The 20,000-nt window shown below is 43.4% G+C and overlaps 1 protein-coding gene and 1 long non-coding RNA gene across 2 annotated transcripts in view; one reads left to right on the top strand and one right to left on the bottom strand.

The window, feature by feature from the left end:
• The first annotated feature begins 6,750 nt into the window (after nucleotides 1-6,750).
• On the top strand, nucleotides 6,751-8,324 carry LOC134438566 (uncharacterized). The gene is made up of 3 exons (XR_010032625.1): nucleotides 6,751-6,924; nucleotides 7,058-7,137; nucleotides 8,164-8,324. It is a non-coding gene; the product is annotated as an uncharacterized LOC134438566 (long non-coding RNA).
• A 546-nt stretch (nucleotides 8,325-8,870) lies between these two features.
• Nucleotides 8,871-20,000, bottom strand: part of mapk8ip1b (mitogen-activated protein kinase 8 interacting protein 1b) — a 69,614-nt gene continuing 58,484 nt past the window's right edge. Inside the window, exons 10-15 of the mRNA XM_063188259.1 lie at nucleotides 18,639-18,811; nucleotides 16,889-16,998; nucleotides 16,248-16,364; nucleotides 13,218-13,288; nucleotides 12,965-13,063; nucleotides 8,871-12,567 (exon numbers count right to left, since the gene is read on the bottom strand). Coding sequence (XP_063044329.1) covers nucleotides 12,495-12,567; nucleotides 12,965-13,063; nucleotides 13,218-13,288; nucleotides 16,248-16,364; nucleotides 16,889-16,998; nucleotides 18,639-18,811 — 643 coding nt within the window. The 3' untranslated portion in view covers nucleotides 8,871-12,494. The remainder of the gene's footprint in view (nucleotides 12,568-12,964; nucleotides 13,064-13,217; nucleotides 13,289-16,247; nucleotides 16,365-16,888; nucleotides 16,999-18,638; nucleotides 18,812-20,000) is intronic.

Raw genomic sequence — 20,000 nt, 5'->3', positions numbered from 1 at the left:
TAGAACCCTTTTTTGAAGGGTTGCGGGGAACATATAGACCCGGGGAACATAGGGATGACCTCAGACCGATTTCACCCTTTTCTTACAGTAATCTGGCTTTCCCATAGTCAATAACCAGGAGTAGGTGAAAGCTTGCACATCAAAAAGTCTGACCTTGGAGTAGGACAACCAAATAACCAGATAAAAAGAAAAAAAAGTTTGCTCAACCAGGATATAAGTGGGAGTAGAAAAAAAAATCCTGGTTGAAGCTGACTTTTTTTTTCTTTTCATCTAATCAATATCCAGAAATACTTTCACTGATGTTCAAGTTAAGACCTGGTTCACACTGTTTTGCTACCTGTGCTACTGCCCCTCTTCTCCCCCTCTTATCACCCAGTGAGCAGACGCAACGTCTTCTGATTGGCTGAGCAGGTGTCCTTTATTCCCCGGTAGCAGGACACCTATGATGTCATGCGGGCGTGCGGGCGTGCAAGTTGCTTCTTCTCTAACTTTCTGGCGAAGTGCCGTTACTAGTTCTATCGCATCTGGTTGTCTAGTCAAGACCACGTCGTTAGTTCTATCGCATCTGGTTGTCTAGTCAAGACCCCGTTACTAATTCTATCGCATCTGGTTGTCAAGTCAAAAACCCAGTCGTCAATTCTATTGCATTTGGTTGTCAAGTCACCAACATTCTGCGCGCGTCCTTACATGCCTCCGATAGAGGCGCGTCTCACTAGATTAGGAAGTGGTGCCCATGGCAACGTACCAAGCACAGTGGTGAATCTACTTTCTCACGAAGCCTTAGATCAACATATTAATAAATTAATACTTAAATGCTGGTAACCGGGTGATAAGCGGAATAGCGGCCTTCGAGGTGTCCCGATATCAAGGGAAAATGGACTTGGCGAAGCGAACAGCCCTTCGGCTGCGCCGTCGGGCTGTTTAGAACGCTCCGCCTCGTCCATTATTTCCCTTGATATCGGGACACCTCGTCGTCCGCTATTCCATACATATCCACAGTAGTGTAAATTCAAATCTGGGGTGCTTTTCTTGAAACCATAGTTGCTAACTATGCTAGATACTTAGCAATTCCCCATTGACTACCCCAGGGGGACAGGATTTGGCTGGTTAGCTTCGCCGATTAGCAAGTCACCATTTTCGCATTTCCGACATCCACTTCGCTCCACTTCGGTCATGATGATTGGTGGGTGCGCAACCTTTACAGGTCTGTGGTTGGCCACCTCCATGCATCCAATGCCCGTCTTCCATATAGCTTTCTGATTACCGTAAGTCAGACAATAACGTGGCACGTAATTGGCTGAGTAAACTGGCGGCGGAAACGACTCCATCTTTGTAGCTGAAAAATTTGTTCAATTTTGGCTGAATTCACTAGCTTAGCATTTCCCATTGAAATGACTGGAGGCGGGACTTATTCACTCTCTCCAGTTCTTATACTACCTCCATGGACTACCCAAGTTGCTAACTGTCTAACAACTATGCTTTCGTGAGATGCACCCCAGCACTGTGAGGACTCCATACACTCCTGGCTTCCTTACACCACTGCACTCCGGCTTGCTCCAGCTCAGCCTGCATCTAGAAACAGCTCTCAAACTCTCTCCCTATTGTTCAAGTTAGTAGGCTTTCTGTTTATCTCCCTACCTGTAATTTCCTAGCCCTGCCGTGGCCAATCGGTAGGGTACTTGTCTGCCATGCGGCCAACCAGGGTTTGATTCCCAGCCTGGGTCCTTTGCCGACCCCTCCCCGTCTCTCTCCCCTGTACACCTCTCACACTGTCCTATCAAAATAAAGTAAAAAAAATACCAAAAAACCCTTCAAAATTTTACTTTCCGCTAGTACCATAACTTCCTCACTGTTTGGAGCTTGAGATAATGATGACGTGAGATAATGATTTATTGAAACATACGACTTCAAATCTTTTTCTCTTTTTTTGTCCTGTTAAACTTCCAGGTATTGGCCCTGCCGTGGCCTGGCGGTAGGGTACTTGTCTACTATGCAGTCGACCCGGTTTCGATTCCCGGCCTGGGTCCTTTGCCGACCCTTCCCCGTCTCTCTCTCCCCACTCGCTTCCTTTCACCATCTTCACTGTACTATCATAAATAAAATAAAAAAGACCAAAAAAAATCTTTTAAAAAAACTTACAGGGCTGCACAAAAAAGTGATGCACCAGTCAGAAATGGGCCATACAGTACAGTAGCAAAAAAAAAAAACTACAGCTGCTTAAAAAGAACTCATTCACCTTATTCATTCATGACACAGATGTTGGACTCAAGTCTTTTCAGCGCAAAACATTGGAGGTGATCAGAGAGAATGGGCCTGCATTGTAAGGAGCTGTATGCCGTGATCCAGAGGACAGGCGGGCCCACAGTAAACACACCTGCAGACCTGCACTGCACTGCACTGCACTGCTCTACCTCCTATCCTACCCAGGGAAGCCGACAGGGATGGACAAAGGGGTAAGTTGTCCCGGGCCCAGGGGGAAGGGGGCCCAGGAATGGGTCCCCATTATGTTGTATGTAGTGAGAGAGGGGGCCCTTTCAGATGACTTTGTCCTGGTCCTGATGAAAGCTGTCAGCGGCTCTGCCCCTACCCACTACTGCACCCGGGGCCTCCGACATCCAAAACTAAAGCCTTCACACAGTGCCTTTGATGTTTGTACAGGTTTTTTTTTTAGCTTGCTTTTTTTCTTTCTTTCTTTCTTTCTTTCTTTCTTTCTTTCTTTCTTTCTTTCTTTCTTTCTTTCTTTCTTTCTTTCTTTCTTTCTTTCTTTCTTTCTTTCTTTCCCTCTCTCCCTTGCTCCTTCTGTCTTTCCTCTCTCTCCATCACTCTCTCTCTCTCTCTCTCTCACACACACACACACACACACACACACACACACACACACACACACACACACACACACACACACACACACACACACACACACACACACACACACACTCCTATTCTTTTCTCCCTTTCTCTCTCCGCTGTGGTGTGCCGGAGGGATGTGTGTTGTGTGTGGAGTTTTATAAGAAGGCTTTAAACCTTTCTGCTCATAAACCTGTGCAGGGTGACACTGTTCTGGCAGCGTGCCAACTGCAGAGTAGAATGGGCAGGTTACACTGCACTTGGACACACGCACGCACGCACGCGCACGTGCACACACACACGCACACTTTTGTGCACACAAACACACACACACACGCACACACACAAACGCATAAACGCACAAACGCACGCACGCACGCACGCACGCACGCACGCACGCACGCACGCACACACACACACACACACACACACACACACACACACACACACACACACACACACACACACACACTGTGAAGACCCTGAAGAGTTCTACAGTAAGAAGGCAGCTATGGCTGGGAGTGGAGTGGGCAGGTCCGCCAGTGGTATATGAGATGCCTGCCCCGTCCGTTGCACAATGGGCTTTTGTGGAGCCTTCAGTCAGGAATGTGTGGAGAGCCGTGGGATATGATGAGCTACCTGAATATTTCAGCGTGTCAGTGTGTCACTGTGGTGGTTTCGCCTTACCATACCTCAGTTGCTTCAGCATTAAATATATAGGCCCTATATATATAAAAATGGTAATTACAAAAGCATATGAAATAAAATGGTTCTAGTTTCCTAAAATGAAGTTTCATGAAAATACTATGAATAGCCTAAGGCTAAATGATGTCACACACTCTGTTTATGAGACAACAAGGTGTTTTAATCTGACAAACCTTTGTCATGGGGCCTTCCTCAGATCATGAACATAAAAAAAAGGGAAAAAAAAGAGCACTCAGAGAGCGCAGACGTTTGCCAAGGCAGAGTTAACTTAACTCGCTAGTTGTTAATAATTTAACCATAACCAACTGCCGGTAATCAGCCGAGTGGCTAAAAATTCCCCATGGATCATTGTCAAGTAAGTCGAATAAATTCAGGCATTGAAACTTCCATCAAATGCCACCCACAATTTTTTTTTTAGTTTCAAAGTAATCTGAAATAATTCAGCCAACATCCAATGGCAGTGAAATTGAAAAAAGCACATTGGACAGATTATAGTAGAGCATTGCAAGTGAGACACATATAAAATTGCATGAAGGCTTCCTCTTGATACACTTTTTCATTATGTGGATGATGTCATGACTTTTAGCCATGATGGCTCCATCTTCATGGGGTCAAGGCAACACCTGTGACTAGATGACTTTCCTGTGAAGAAGTGTCAAGTCATTTCAGGTTTTTTGGAAGTCAGAGGCGTGCTCAGTCTCTTTAGAAAGATGAATACAGTATTCTTGTGGGTGCTCTTTGATTCAAGGTTCAATGTCCGAAGTTATTTGAAAAGAAGAAAGTATATTTAAAAATGTAATTATGACATGCCCACTAAGGACTTTAAAATTGCCCACACTTAGCGGCAGTTGGGCCTTCTTCCTTTTCAGAAATGTTGCTTCATTTCAGGTTTTAAGCAGCTGATGTGCCTGGTGAATAGTCCTTCCACATGTCAGGAATGTTCTCATCCTGAACCCCTGTTTTTCTTTACATTGTGCCTCTTGTGATCTCAGTCATGACTGCACAGTTTGGAAGTACTGTGAATGTTTCTACCTTATGTGAGAAAGCGACTGCTTCACTCAAGAACAGGAGACCCTGTGAACTTTTGCTTAAGGGCAGATACTGACTGTGGTTCCCTGCCATGTCATCAGATCTTTGGGAGAAGAAATAAATCAACGTGTGAATACCGCAGTCAGGCTGCTTGTCACTAAAGGTGTTTACAAGAAACTACCTTCCTTCCTTCACTTGAGGTTTGTGCTTTTGGCCTCTGCCAAACCCACCATTCTCTGGGGCAAAGTAATGTATTGATGGAATGATAATTTTGTGCGAACTGCAATGGAATGTGATATGTGACAAAGAGACATTTTGGTGATATGCATCGAATGAATTTGAGATAGAAGAGAGAGAGAGAAATGTGAATGATTACACACACACACACTCTCTCTCTCTTTGACACGCGTGCGGGCAGACACGCAGGCACACACGCACACACACACAGGGCAGCCGACAGGGGGGGAACGGGTATGTTGTCCCAGGCCAAGGGAGAGAGGGGCCCCAGAATTGGGTCCTCATTACGTTGTACGTATTGCCCTTTCAGGTGGCTGTGACCGGGGCCCGGCCAATGCTGTCAGCGACCCTGCACACACCCACACCCACACACACACACACACGCCACACAACACACACACGCACACGCACACGCACACACACACACACACACACACCCACACACACGCCACACAACACACACACACACCCACACCCACGCCACACAACACACACACACACACACGCACATGCACTCGCACACGCGTGCGCGCGCACACACACACGCACGCACGCACACACACACACACACACACACACTCTTTTGTGTCAGTAACACCTGAATGCGTAGAGACAGCTAAACCCCAAAGCAAGGACATTGGAAAACAGAGGCAGAGATGGATGGTGGTCATATGTATGGCCCAAGGTGTTGTGTACGTTGACCTTTGCCCTTTGTAATTAACCCAAGACCCAAAGTGTTGACGGTGGTTTGCATCACAGTTTTTGGATGCCTTGAAGGCCTATCGGTATACACTGAATCTTATTAAAACATCAATATTCCCCCATCCCCTCGGGATCTGCTCTCATTTGTGTTCACTCTCTTTTTGTAAGACATCTCAGCAGTTTAGTCCCTGTAGCCATTAGAGGGCAGTGGAGCATCCTTTCCAACGGCCTCTTGCCTCTTGATCTCATTGACTTTGCACAAAGCATGATCTTTAGACCCTTTTGTTTGACGTATTCAAGCTGCGTGTGCATTGTTGGAGCAGAAGCAACCATTAACCACACATTTGTAAAGAAAACTAGCCAGGTATTTTTTCAGAGATAAGACAATGGATGGTCACAATAACTTCAGCTATGAGGTGGGCGCCACAAACACGGTCATTCCTGATGATGTCCTCAGTCCAGTGGTATGTTTAATTGCTTGTTACCACTAACATCTCATATGCTTCTGGAACAGCCTACTCCCTGTCGGAATAAGTGTACTTTTTAGGATCTCAATTTTTTTGTGTGCAAATGTACACACTATTTTTTTGTGTGCAAATGTACACGCTTCAGTACAGCAAGTCCTCTCTCTTGAGGTTCTGCACTGTCTCTTTGTGTATGTGTGTGTTTGAGTCAACAATCCGCACGCAGCCAGTGATGAGGTAGCTTCTAAATGTATCCGTATTCATGTTTTGACTTTACATCCTGATCCTCATCCCCATGTAAAGTACAGTGTAATGATTAACAATGTTTGAATTGTGTGACTCCACACTTTTGCAGCTGTGGAATGAAGGCTGATGTCCCGGGGATATCCTAAGGTGCTGTTTCCACGTAGCTGTATATTTTTATATGTGGATATTTTTTCCTCCTGGTTGCATTGGTTTTGCATTGGTTTTGGCCTTCCGTTTCCACGTAGCAGATATTTAAAATCCAGGTATAAAAAGCAGGAGAAAAAAATATCCTGTTTAGGGGGCTGAAACGCATTTGTTACAATGGAGGATTTATTTTTATCCACATGTTGCGTTTACACCTAAACAGGAGAAAAAAATACCCTGCTAAAAATATCCTGCTACATGGAAACAGCACCTAAGTTACATAGTAAAATTCTTCCTGTAGCAGCCCCAAGTATCAAAATGGCCCTGAACATTGTACTAGAATTCACACTGATAGTGACATCACAGTGGCAATAAGCACAGGCAAGGGCTCTAACTTAACATGTTGGAATAGCTTACTTCACTGCAACCTGTTATTTCATATAAGGGTGCACTACCTTCTATTCATCATGCAGCTTTCCCATTCATATTGTATGCCACTACTTCTGTCCTTTTTAATTGTCTCAACCATTGGAGCCCCTCTACAAAATAGGTAAGCACCACTAGCCTTAGTACAACTGTAGTATCCCAGTATCAGTTAGTTGTTAGTTTATTGTTTACTTGTGCTACATTTCCCTTGTTTAAATGTCAACCTTTAAAAAAAATGTTTTATGTAGGCCTGATAGAGAACAGACAAAGGACGGCGTTGAATTGAAGTTGCTGTTTGACCCAGAGCCATTTCATGAACATATCACCCTCAATGATGGTACAGTATTGTACATCTCTTCTTGACATCAGGCATCTATACGCATCACAATGGTTTTCTAAGTGTTAGCTAATTGCTTTACAGTTTTTCTCGATTGCTTACACACAATTTTCGGAATCAGTTCTCGAATTCTCAAAACTCTACACACAAATCTCCAAACCTCACACACAACGGGCAAAACTCCACACTACCTCTGAAAAATGCACGTCTTGTCTCAAAACAGTGTACTCTCCTCTAAAAAGGTAATTTTGTTCTCAAATGACACACACAAGCGGTCATTTTAATACACTCTTACGTGAACCATTGAACACTAATATGCACAAGGTAAAACTCATATACTCAACTTGACACACAGTAGAAACTTATTTTGTGTTCTTCTTACTAAAGAGGGTATTTTTCTGTTATAAAATACTGAAATATTGTTTTTAGAATCAGAGTACATAGATGTGTGGCAAAAAATAAATTTTACATATTTTTCTGACATTTAAAAAAATGCACTAATTTATTGTAAACTATTGGGTAACCACATGAAAGTGATCTCTTGTATAACAAATTTTGGAGTTAAAAAACTAAACAAATGTGTTTTCTCACTGCATCCACTCATGTATTCATCAATATCACATGCAATGTGTGTCCTTATGGGGTGATGATTTCAGATTGTAAACCGGTATGAAGAGAGTTTGCCCATGTGATGAAGAAGTGAGCATAGTATGGCAGTTTATTTTAGTGTTTTGAAATGACAGTGTGTTCAATGCAACAACCAGGGATTTTCCTCATGAAAATTGTGTGTAATCCAGATAATTGTGTCTAGTGGTTTAAAACAAGTGTGTTTTAAAACTGAAATGTAAGTGTAAAGAGGGAATTGTGCTTAGTGTTCAGTGACATTGGTTAGGGGAGTTGGGAAATGGGTGAAATGTTCAGAGAATAGTGTATGAAGTACCAGAAATTGTGTGTAAGCAATCGAGAAAAACTGTAATGCAGATGATCACTAGGCTAATTTTAGTCCACTTGTCTTGTCTTTGCCAGATTATGGAGTGAGGCCTGTGCCCCCACATGTGCCCCTCTACCTGCAGAGGAAGAGGAAGAATAGACCATCAGGATCTGAATTCTGAAGACATACTGTACTTTCATAGATATCACCTCTTCAGATGCAGAAAATGATAAATAAACTCAGATCATTCATTTAACTTCGAGATTCTGCTGATGCCCATGTCTTCCACTAGCCTGGCTCTCCCGCAGACCATTCGTGCATTCCCGCTCAACTTCGTGAGCTCGCACGAGTGTCTGGAAATCTTAGACGAGCCCGAACGGAATCAGAGATTTCACAGTCTGTCCAATCAGAATTGCGGGGCGGGATATATACAAGTCAGTGGTTGAAGTAGTACGTGATTCAAGAAAAGCCACGTGAATTCTCCAATCAGGTTCGAGCTGTTTTGAACACACCCACACCTTTCCAGAGCTAAGCGATTGACAATGTTCCAGATGCCATCGCGTGAGAACCAGGTTAGTCTTTCACCACCAGTGAAGAGGAACCATTGTTATTCAATCACTCACATGCTGTCATACATTGGGGCTGTCATCTCCACCTTACGAAAAACAAACAAACAAAAACAAAAACCCAAAACAAAACAAAACAAAATGAGTAAATATTACCACCATAGGTAACATTTAGTACATGCAAATGAAAAACTACGAATGCCATGGAAATAATGACAGGACACAATAAATAATGCTTATTTCTTTTTAAATAAAGATTAATTTCACACTTTCAAAATGAGGGAAGAATGAAATAAAACTATTTCGCCACTATAGTTTGAATCTATACAGTATTCACTTGTAGCATTTTTTGCACTCATACATACAATATGCTTGTGTATAGGGCATATTGTGGCATCCTCTCCTGACAGTCTCTGGTCCTCTGCACTTGAGGTAAACCACAAAGGTGACAATGTAAAAGTTCAGATGTGGCCTTGTTTCGGAATCTGTGTAACATTTATCAAGAAAAACAAAAACACAAATAAACAACATACATTTACCATGTCATCTGTCTTGGATTCCAATATTTATTTCCAGTTGCGGGGCTTGGCAGTTGATGGGAATAGCAGGTAACTACAGTGGGGAGATAGATACATACGTCTGCATGTGTACAGCACATCATGAAATCATCATGTATTTTTCTCATATTGCGTTACAGGAAACCTGATTCAAGCCGTCACTTAAGACAGACTCATGTACTGTATGTGGTATTGGTATTGGCTTTACCCATAGCCAATGGCCATTTTAATGAATGAAAACACCATGTTAGCACTCCAGGTCATAATCTACAATGTCATTGGTACTACACATGATGTATGGTAGACAATGAGTTGGTGATTAGTGAGTTGTTTTTTTCTTCATTCAGCTCATTCAGTCATTTCTCTGGCCACCGCGAGGGAAACTGTACAAATTGTAGGCCTATTCACATTATTACTGTATGTCAGTTAAAATGAAAATAAACATTTGAATCCATTGAAAATAGAGGTTCTGCACAAAATAAATAAAATCATTTTTGAAAAAAAAAATCTCAGCCTTAGAAATATTAGCCTTTCATTGCGTTCGATAATAATTTAATAAAAAAAAAAATCTCAGAGCAGGAGGAAAATGGGCAATCGTATTTTTAGCCAGACATATCATTCCCGTAGGGTGGGGGACGATTTTCTATTTTAAACGGCTCCCATTTCCAGCGAACGGCACAAACACAAGCTCAAATGACACCCTGTTCTATTTCTCCGCCTTGGTGAATAATGATGCTCTCATACATGCAAAACTTAAGAATGCCTCAGAAACAATATCTTAGGACGATCGATCTTGGTGAGCTTTATATATATATAAAGGTTAATTATTCAAACATGATCAATCTCTGGTGACATGTGTCCAGAGGATGAATTCTAATACCAGGAAGCTAGGAACTTTCTTCATCAGTCAAAAGCAGAGGAACTGAAAGGCCCTGACCACCCATACCGTCTAAAACTCGAATGTCTGTCCATAATTTGAAACAGACCAACGTTCCTCCATATCTGAAAAATATCACCGTGGTAAGTTTCACTTTCTGAACTTCTACTTCAGCATTCTCTGGCAAAAGTTTTTACATTCCCTCACAATACACATCAGGTTCCCCAGCAATAAATATTACATTTTTTTTTCAATACTTGTTGGGTTAGGGAGGGGATGTGTGGGTATTCTGAGGAACCGAAAAAAAAAAAGGGGGGGGGGGGAAGCAATCCAACCCACCCATGAACTTTTGGGCACTCCACAAGAATGTGTCTGGTGGGACAAAAACAAGGTGGAAGAAGATGAGGTGCGATCGATCATCTCAGACTCACACTGTGTGCCGTCAATAAAGGCCTTCGTTTGGCAGGGCCGAGACTAAGACTGGGGTGGGGCGAGGGATCTTTGTGTTTCACTTTCTCGCACTTCAGCCTTCATCAAAGCCTACTCGGCAGTAAAAACCTCAAAATTACTATCGAACAGTCACTCCGCGCTCATAAAACTAGTCATCACGCCAAATATTAAAAAGAGGTTGTAGTCTGGAAGGCTGTTTCTTTAGGTTTACAGCTCATCTCCCCTCCCTACTGTTGCTGAGTGTTAGCTTTCCAAAAGCCAGTTAAAGGTCCCCTATTATAACATCCAGTAGAATTGCAGTGGCAAAGCCAGCACCCCAGTAAACCAAAGCGCTTGGTTATCACATTATACTCTGCTGTTATTAATATTCATTTACAGTTCATAGAACAATACATTTTGTTATACAAGGGCCCTATTAGAATGTCACAACGACTGTGTCACCGCCCAGGACCGAGGCCAAGTATGTCTGCAGGAGGCACAGCACTCCACTTCTATTTCCTCTGTCAACAGCTCATTCCTAACGGCCCACTGCGCAAGCCTCCACTTCAACACTTCCAAGAACATCTCAAAACAAGAAAACTCTGTCATAATAACAAACCAAAAATGACTACCGGTACCAATCGTAAGAACGAACAATGACAATAAAATAATAACAAAAAAGAAGTGTTTGCTTGAGTAATGGTAAGAAAAAGAGGCACTACTTGTGAAAGTTCTGAAAGACACTGCGTCATACTGTATGCCTTGTGCTTCCCAGGCCAGAGTGAGGGTCCCCTCTACAACAGGCGTGTCTGTGTAGGACACTTCCACCCAGGGCTGCTGACAGCTTTGAGTGGGCCCGGGACAAAATCCTCTGAAAGTACCCCCTCTCTCAATGTATACAATGTAATGCGGTCCCAATTCTGTGCACCCTTTCCCCAATTTCCTCCTTTTCCCCATATGACATATGAATCAGTCACATATGCTGGTCTGCCACTCCGATATATGGATAGTTTTGTCAATTGCTGAGAAAATACCATACATAATTATGGAAAAAGAATGAATGTACTGTACTGTCGATGCCAACATTAGCACATACACTGTGCTGTACTATAAGGTGTCTGGAGTTTTGTAATGAGGTACAGAAGGAGCTTCCCGGCCTCCGGTGTCTAACCTGCTCGCAGATATACTGATGCTTGCAGACGGGGGAAGATCGTATATCTGTCATGTCGGGCTGCCTCTTGGAAAATTGAAGCTCGAGTAGGTGTACATCTTTTCTGTCTGGGGGACCTTCACTCTCTGCCTGGGGCAATAGAGAGGGCCCTTCACTTGGCTGTGATTTACACACACCTGTCCGCAAACGCACACACCAACACACACATACACACACACACATACATACACATGGACGAACAAACGCACACCAACACACACACACACCACCTATTTTTTTCCGTAGGGCCTTATCACAAATCAAACAAATGAGGAACAAGAAGTCAAATCGATAAATAATTTTGTTATCAGCTCTTTGAGACGAAGATTCTGGTCTCCAACATACTATGGCTGTACTTTCTTCGCACGTGAGCGTCATCATCGCCATCATGTCCTGTTGAAGGTGTGTGTGTGTACAGCAGAAGCCACGTTGTTGTCACGGTGTTGGTCTTGTGCTTGCTGGAGGTGGATGGAGAGAAGGTCGAAGCCAACCACGCTGCAGGTTATTATTGTTGAATGACTGCACAAAGACATGTGATCGACAAAAAGACAGTGCTAGATTTGAGGGCAAGTCCCATTTTCTTGATTTTTCCCTTTTCGTTGTCCTTCTTTCGTCAGTGTTTTGTTGTCATCTTGCCCTGCGCTGTCAAGCGTGTTAGTCCTCTGGTTCTTGTCTTCCTTCCTTCTGTCTGTTAGTCTTCGTCTTCGTCCGTCATGCAACATTGTTATGATACACATTGCTGTACAGGGCTGCTGGGGGTTTGGCGGAAAGGAAGGGAAGGCGGGGACTATTCTAGGTAGATATCTTCTGTAGGACACGAGAACTCCACAAACTCCTTATAGTACAGCTGGAAGGCTTTCCTGTGGGAGGGAACACATGCACTCACATCAGACATGGATTATAAAATATGATCAAGTTTATATTGTACCTAAATAGTTACTTAATACATGTTATGTTTAACTCTGAAAGAGTATGGTGAATAGGAGAGATGGATAGGATTTAGGAGTTGGGTAAACGTGAATAAAGGGTAGTTGAATACCCAACTGCCTGGTGTTTTTTTTTTTACCACACAAGATGAGGAAAGGCTCGAAATTCATAATTGTGCAGTTGCATGCACATAAAACTAGGAAAGAGAGGAGTAGGAGTAGGAGTAGGAGAAGCAGAAGAAGAAGAAGAAGAAGAAGAAGAAGAAGAAGAAGAAGAAGAAGAAGAAGAAGAAGAAGAAGAAGACAAAGAAGAAGAAGAAGACAAACCTACCCCACAGACTCTGCCAGAGGCTTGGTGGAGTGTTCTGATACAAACACATGGCAGGCGAATCTTTGATCTGCTGGGTGCTTTGTGATGAACCCAAAGTATCTGGAGAAGAAAGACACAAACCCTCATTACCAAAACACTCAAGGAAAAAAAGAGACCCAGTTTACTCTATGAAGTTCTTCTGAAGCTTTTTGGGGGATTTTTTTTGTTTTTTTTTGTTATGCAACTGTTGGCTTTTTGTTGCGCTGTGACCTACTTGTTGTTCTTGGGATGGTAACCACAGAAAGAGACGTTCTTGAGCTGGAAGAAATGACTGCACTGGTTTTCCTGTGAATGGCGAGAGAGAGAGCGAGAGAGAGAGAGAGAGAGAGAGAGAGAGAGAGAGAGAGAGAGAGAGAGAGAGAGAGAGAGAGAGAGAGAGAGAGAGAGAGAGAGAGAGCATCCTGTTTAGTCGGAAAGAAAGAAGTCCATCAAAACACTGCTTTGACTGGCTTATTGTTTGTGTTGAGGTATACAGTACTTGACATGTCCCCAGACACACAATGCATCCTCACACATCTTCTCATCTGGACCCACAATGCAACATACTCTCACTCTCTGGCATAGTGCCCCACTGCCACATGTCTACCCCCTACATCTGTCTCGTTCTACGACCCTCCTAGACAAAACGGTAACGCTTTACTTTACGGTACAGTTACCCTACGTAATTACTGTGTACTTTCTGGGTAACTACAGGGTAACAGAGAGAAGTTACATAGTATCTAAAGGGTTAAAAGGGGGTAATTACAAAGTAAATACCATTAATGGGGTAACAACAGGGTTACAGAGAGAAGTTTGATGATTAAATGATTAGAAAATATCCAGTAGTTTCGTACTAATTCTTGAGATATGTGTATAACATGGTATTTACTTTGTAATTATCACACTTTACCCATCAAATACCATGTAACATATTTCTGTTACCCTGTTGTTACACAGAAAGTACACAGTAATTACTGTGCCGTGAAGTAAAGGGTTACCGACAAAACTGTTCACACATGGTTACACAAAATCAAAGTGAAGGACAGAGGGGTATGACGATGGCTTATCATGGGTGGACAGTGTCCAATCGCAAAATTTGTGTTTGTGGTTTTTTTATTGCCCTGTGTATTGTGTGCAATGGTGTCACTGGCAATAAAGGTCACTTTGTCAATTTAACGTTGCCCACTTTTATTGTTACTAAAAACTAAATGTGCAAACACACATATATACAGTATTTAACACACATTGAAGCATGACAACAAATAAAGATGCTTGAGAAATGCACAATAACACTATGGCTTTCTACAACCACAAGGGGGTGTAAGAGATTAGTGAATGACCATTCCCATCAAACTGCTGCATGAATTCTAGTAAAATTTGGTAGGCTGATCACAGACAGGTTTGTGGTTCTAGTTTTAGATTTAGAAGTTAAAATATACACAGGCATATTACGCACACAGAAACACTACATGTACATTTTCATACAAAGTATTCTACTTTGCCATATGTTATGACACAGTACCACCACAAGGGGGAGACAAATAATAAGCATTTTGAATCATTCTACACCAGTGGTTCCCAACCTTTTTCTTCAGGGACCCATGTTTTTACCATTGTAAGCCTTGGTGACCCAACCGTGTGAGCGTCTGGGGGTTCTCATGATACCCTCTGTTTCCTGCGTCTTTGGTCAAATATATAATAAATGTTTACATTCACATTTTGTTGCTTCTATGCATATATTATTTAAATAAATGCTTTGTCATTTAGCCTACATTTATTCAACATCGGCTATTTAAGGTACTTACAATTAAACCCCTTAAATTCAAGAAGGCTTGGCGACCCTCTGTGGATCTTTGGCGACCCATAGGTTGGGTCCCGACCTATAGGTTGGGAACCACTGTTCTACACCACACCATTCAACTAGCCTGGTCCTGACCATCCCATAATACTACCATTTCATTTCGTATTTATGGTCTGTAAGTTGTGTGATCTGACACGATTGCAGGAAGCGGTAAGTTTGCACTCGGTTATGGTTTGAAATGATTGGACAACAACATAGCGCAGACCAGAGCCATTGGCGCAGACGTTTTTGTCATCGTCACAAGTGTCCTCCCCCTTTCTCCCCACGTGGGGGGCGCTTATTCGCTTATTGGCTGTTTTCTGATTAGATTAGATGGGGGGCGTTGCAATCAAAATCCCACCGATCTGGACACTCCACAGAAGAGCAAGGCCAGACTACCGTAGTGGAGCCAATCCTTTGGCGGAAGTACGTAGGATGGCTTGCGATGCTACCACCACCACCACAGGAGGAGACAAATTATAAGCATTTTGAACTATTCCATACATCATACAACCATTCTACATCATTATGCTGTAATTGTAAGCATAATGTAAATAATAAATCATATTGCTTGTTACTGTCCTAGATAAAACTACTGACAACACTCTCCATAGTGTGTCAATAGTATGTCTGGTAGGTAATAAAGACAGTCTACCTAGTTGAGTTGCTATACCTTCCATACTCTAAGCCCAAGTCAGAATGGCGACAGTGCATTGCCTTATGAGATGGATGAAACGTAGATCTCTGTAGGGGGCCAGTAGTACTCCTGGTGTGTAACAAAGATAATCTGCCCGGTTATTAATTGGTCCCTTTGACTATACCCTGGGGGAGATTGATTCCTCTTGTTAGAGCATGCATGCAGGCAGGCACGCCAACCCCCCTATCTGGTTGAAATCACCAAATCCCTACATGGCTCTGTGATGTTGTTCCCCTAAATTTCCGCATGTCTGCATAATTACACGATATTAACATATTGTTGTTTTGAATAAATTATTAGGTGTGTGTGTGTGTGTGTGTGTGCGTGTGTGTGTGTGTGTGTGTGTGTGTGTGTGTGTGTGTGTGTGTGTGTGTGTGTGTGTGTGCGTGTGCGTGTGCGTGTGCGTGTGTGTACAGCAAATGTTGCATTATTATTTAAACACTTTGAGAGTATACGACCAAATAGATCACAAGAATGTAAATTTGACTTGTTTCTATACGTACGGTGTGAATCTAGTGTGGCCACCTGTCTTGATTTTACCACATTATTCTGATAATGGTTTGTTCTGAGGGAAACAAAACATATTCCATGGACACTGAATGAAGGCCACTGTTGCTTACAAGAAAAAGAGTCAATTGGATTGCCAAAATGTTCAGTGTTTTGGTCAGACAGAGGTATAGCTCCGCGTGCCTGTGTGTTAGACATTCGTGTCCCCGTACCCTACTTACAGGATCGTATGCTCCGTATTCGTCTTGTACGAGCAGCTTGATTCCTTTCACGTTGATCTCCAGGATGCAGGAGGAGGGCGGGTTATACGTCACGGTCATCTTCCTATTGGTGGCAATCTACAGCCAATCAGAGAAGCACACATAAGAGACTAGCCAAAGGGAGATGTGCTGACATGAGGTATACAATGCTAATGAAATATATAGCCTACCCTACAGTATATGTTACACTATATCCACATACCTTACAACAGCAAAACAGCTTATCTAATAAAAAAAATAAGCTAATGTATTTGCCAGCAATAAGCTAATGTCTTTGTCTGTATTTATTTATTATCTGTTGTTCTGTATATTTCCTGTGCACTTTTTATTTGCTAGTGATGTTGGCTATGATTATGTCCCCTTTTGAAAGTCGCGTTGGTTATAAAGCTTCTGCCAAATGCAATGTACAGTAATGTAATGTCTGTATTGTAAATACAATATGCTCTTGGCTCACGCATGTTATTGCACTATTAAATGTACTGTAAGTTTGAAAATATAAAATATGATCATAAAACTGAACTGGGCAGTTTCTATAACCCATATTTCACTTGTCAGAACAAGCTTAGAATAACAGCCAGAGAGAAAATTCTGCCATGCTATACCTTCTGCATAGCTGCACACAGCACGTCGTTGCCTTTGTGGTAGGGCACTTGCACAGAGCCCAGGAATTTTAGCCGGTGCCTCTCCACCCAGTCACTTGGTTTCACTGGTTCTGAAATGAGAGGACAAGAGAGAGAGAGAGAGGGCACGGGATGAGAGATGAGGAAAATGAATTTCGAGGATGTGGGGGAAAGGAGAGATAGAGAGAAACAGAGAAAGTGTGTGAGTGAGAAAAGGAGAAAAGAGAGCAAACATAGGCTTATTGAAACGAGTCCTGGGTACACTCAAATCCCCCCCTCAAACACCTGCGCTACACTGCTGATGATGATGAGGGAGAGAGAGAGAGAGAGAGAGAGAGAGAGAGAGAGAGAGAGAGAGAGAGAGAGCGAACGAGAGAGAGAGAGAGAGAGAGAGAGAGAGAGAGAGAGAGAGGCAGAGAGAGAGAGGACAGAGAAAGAGAGAGAGAGAGAGAGAGAGAGAGAGAGAGAGAGAGAGAGAGCACAGCTGGAGCCGAGGGCTAAAAATAAAAGCCAGAGATGTGAGAATATCTGTCCTCAGCAAGTTCATTACTGCAGCAACTGAGTTGAATGTGAAATAATTGATGGAATGTGGGAAAAACCAGCACGACTACAATCCCTCCTGGTTCTTATCACAGTGGAGGCAATTTAGAAACCCACAGGAGGGAGAGAGAGAGAGAGAGAGAGAGAGAGAGAGAGAGAGAGAGAGAGAGAGAGAGAGAGAGAGAGAGAGAGAGAGAGAGAGAGAGAGAGAGAGAGAGAGAGAGAGAGAGAATTAAATTTAAATTTGAATTTGAGAGAGAGAGAGAGAGAGAGAGAGAGAGAGAGAGAGACAGACAGACAGAGAGAGAGAGAATTAAATTTAAATTTGAATTTGAGAGAGAGAGAAAGAGAGAGAGAGAGAGAGAGAGACAGAGAGAGAGAGAGAGAGAGAGAGAGAGAGAGAGAGAGAGACAGAGAGAGAGAGAGAGAGAGAGAGAGAGAAAGAGAGAGAGAGAGAGAGAGAGAGAGAGAGAGAGAGAGAGAGAGAGAGAGAGACAGAGAGAGAGAGAGAGAGAGAGAGAGTGGGGGAGGGCAAGAGGAAGAGAGAGACACACTGTATAGGGGCAGGGAGATAAAATGAATGTCCATGTGAAAAAGAGAAGTAGAGATGGAAGGAGGCAGAGATATTATGTGTGTGTGAGAGAAAGCCAGATAAAAACAGCAAGAGAGAGAGAGAGAGAGAGAGAGAGAGAGAGAGAGAGAGAGAGAGAGAGAGAGAGAGAGAGAGAGAGAGAGAGAGAGAGAGAAACAGAGAGAGAAACAGAGAGAGAAACAGAGAGAGAAACAGAGACAGAAACAGAGACAGAAACAGAGACAGAAACATGGGGGAAGGGGGCAATAGGGAAACCAAGACACAGCAATTGGATGGGGTTGCAGTGTCTTTCACTATCCACCTTTTTCCTCACCACCCATTTCCATGTTGTCATGCCTATCAGAAAATTGCCAGCCCGCTAGTTCCTGTTTGCCTTCCCGTAGCCCCTCTGAACGATTCAGCACTAGCCACCACTAGCAAACCTGGGGTGCGTTTCTCGACAAAATCGATCGCTAACTAAGCTAGCAACGTACTTGGTTGCAGTGCAATTTCCCATTGGAAACCTAGTATGCTGCTAACTGGTTAGCAACGACGCTTCGAAAAATGGGGTCCTGTGGTGCCCTGGTAACAGTCGATAATAAGGTGAACTGGATACCGTACCTTTAAAGTGCTCGGTGTCTTTGGTGATCTCGGTGGCGTAGAAGGCGGGGAAGATGCCGCGTGCCCCGGTGCGCATGTTGTAGCCCTCGTACCAGTAGTCCTCCCCCTGCACCTCCACCAGGATGGGGTCCTCCACCTCCAGCTCCAGCTCGTCCTCATGCCGCGGCACAAACCTGCAGCAGAGGACACACACGCACACACACACACACGCATGCACGCACGCACACGTGCGCACACACACACACACACACACACACACACACACACACACACACACACACACACACACACACACACACACACACACACACACACACACACACACACGCGCACACGCACGCACACACACACACACACGTCACACACCCACACACACATAGAGTTGTATCTGTGTCCCTCATGATGGGCAACAAACCAAAAGGCCATACATTGAATAGCCATGTGTGTGACTGTGTGTATGGATATGTTTGAGTGACATCGCCGTGACAGGTGACAAATCCTGCAGCATATGCCATACAAGTATGGTCAGAGATGTGAACAGAGATGTGAACACAGTGTGTGTGTGTGTGTGTGTGTGTGTGTGTGTGTGTGCGTGCGTGCGTGCGTTTATTCTTGTTGCTACGAAACCAGCCGGAAGCAACCTGACCTGCCGGAAGCAACTTGCCCTCACATATCAACAATAGTCATAAGGGTGTTAGCTCGCCACAAGCATAGTCACATCATCAGTCATCACTGTAACCACCCAACTTAGCCATTCACAGTCATTTTCAAACAAGCCTTTGACGTCCAGTAGATATCTGTTCATAACCATGTTGATTGGTGTTGCATGGCATGGCCAACTAACAGGGAGGTGGTGGCGGAGTCCTGCTATCAAAGAGCTGTGAACAGTGCATATTAGGGCTGTAACGATATTGTATCGAACCGAGAAATTGTGATACACAGAGTCACGATACTGTATCGTGATACAAGGAGGCAGTATCGTGATACGCCCTTTCAAAGTTTTATTACCCATTAGTCCAGAAAACAACCTTATGATTTGATGTGATAGTGTTTCCAAACTTCAGTGGCGAAACATTTCAGAAATCGTGGGGTGTATTGAACCGTAGGTCAAAAATCGTGATACGAACCGAATCGTAAGTTGAGTGTATCGTTACAGCCCTAGTGCATATGGATAAAGAGCCCTATTGTGCTCATGTGAACTCACCCCCACCCTCTCGCTGCCCTCTCCACTGATCTCCCCCCCTCCCTTAGACACATTGTGTGTAAACATGCTGAGGGAAAGGATACGCTGGTACAGGAGGAAACCGCAACAGACTTAAACATGCTTTCATACATCAATCGATTCTTTTGTTAAATCAGTCA

Source organism: Engraulis encrasicolus, chromosome 22, assembly GCF_034702125.1.
Source record: "Engraulis encrasicolus isolate BLACKSEA-1 chromosome 22, IST_EnEncr_1.0, whole genome shotgun sequence".
Taxonomy (NCBI): domain Eukaryota; kingdom Metazoa; phylum Chordata; class Actinopteri; order Clupeiformes; family Engraulidae; genus Engraulis; species Engraulis encrasicolus.
The sequence above is the reverse complement of the archived record's forward strand: the minus strand, read 5'-3'. Positions and strand labels throughout refer to the sequence as shown.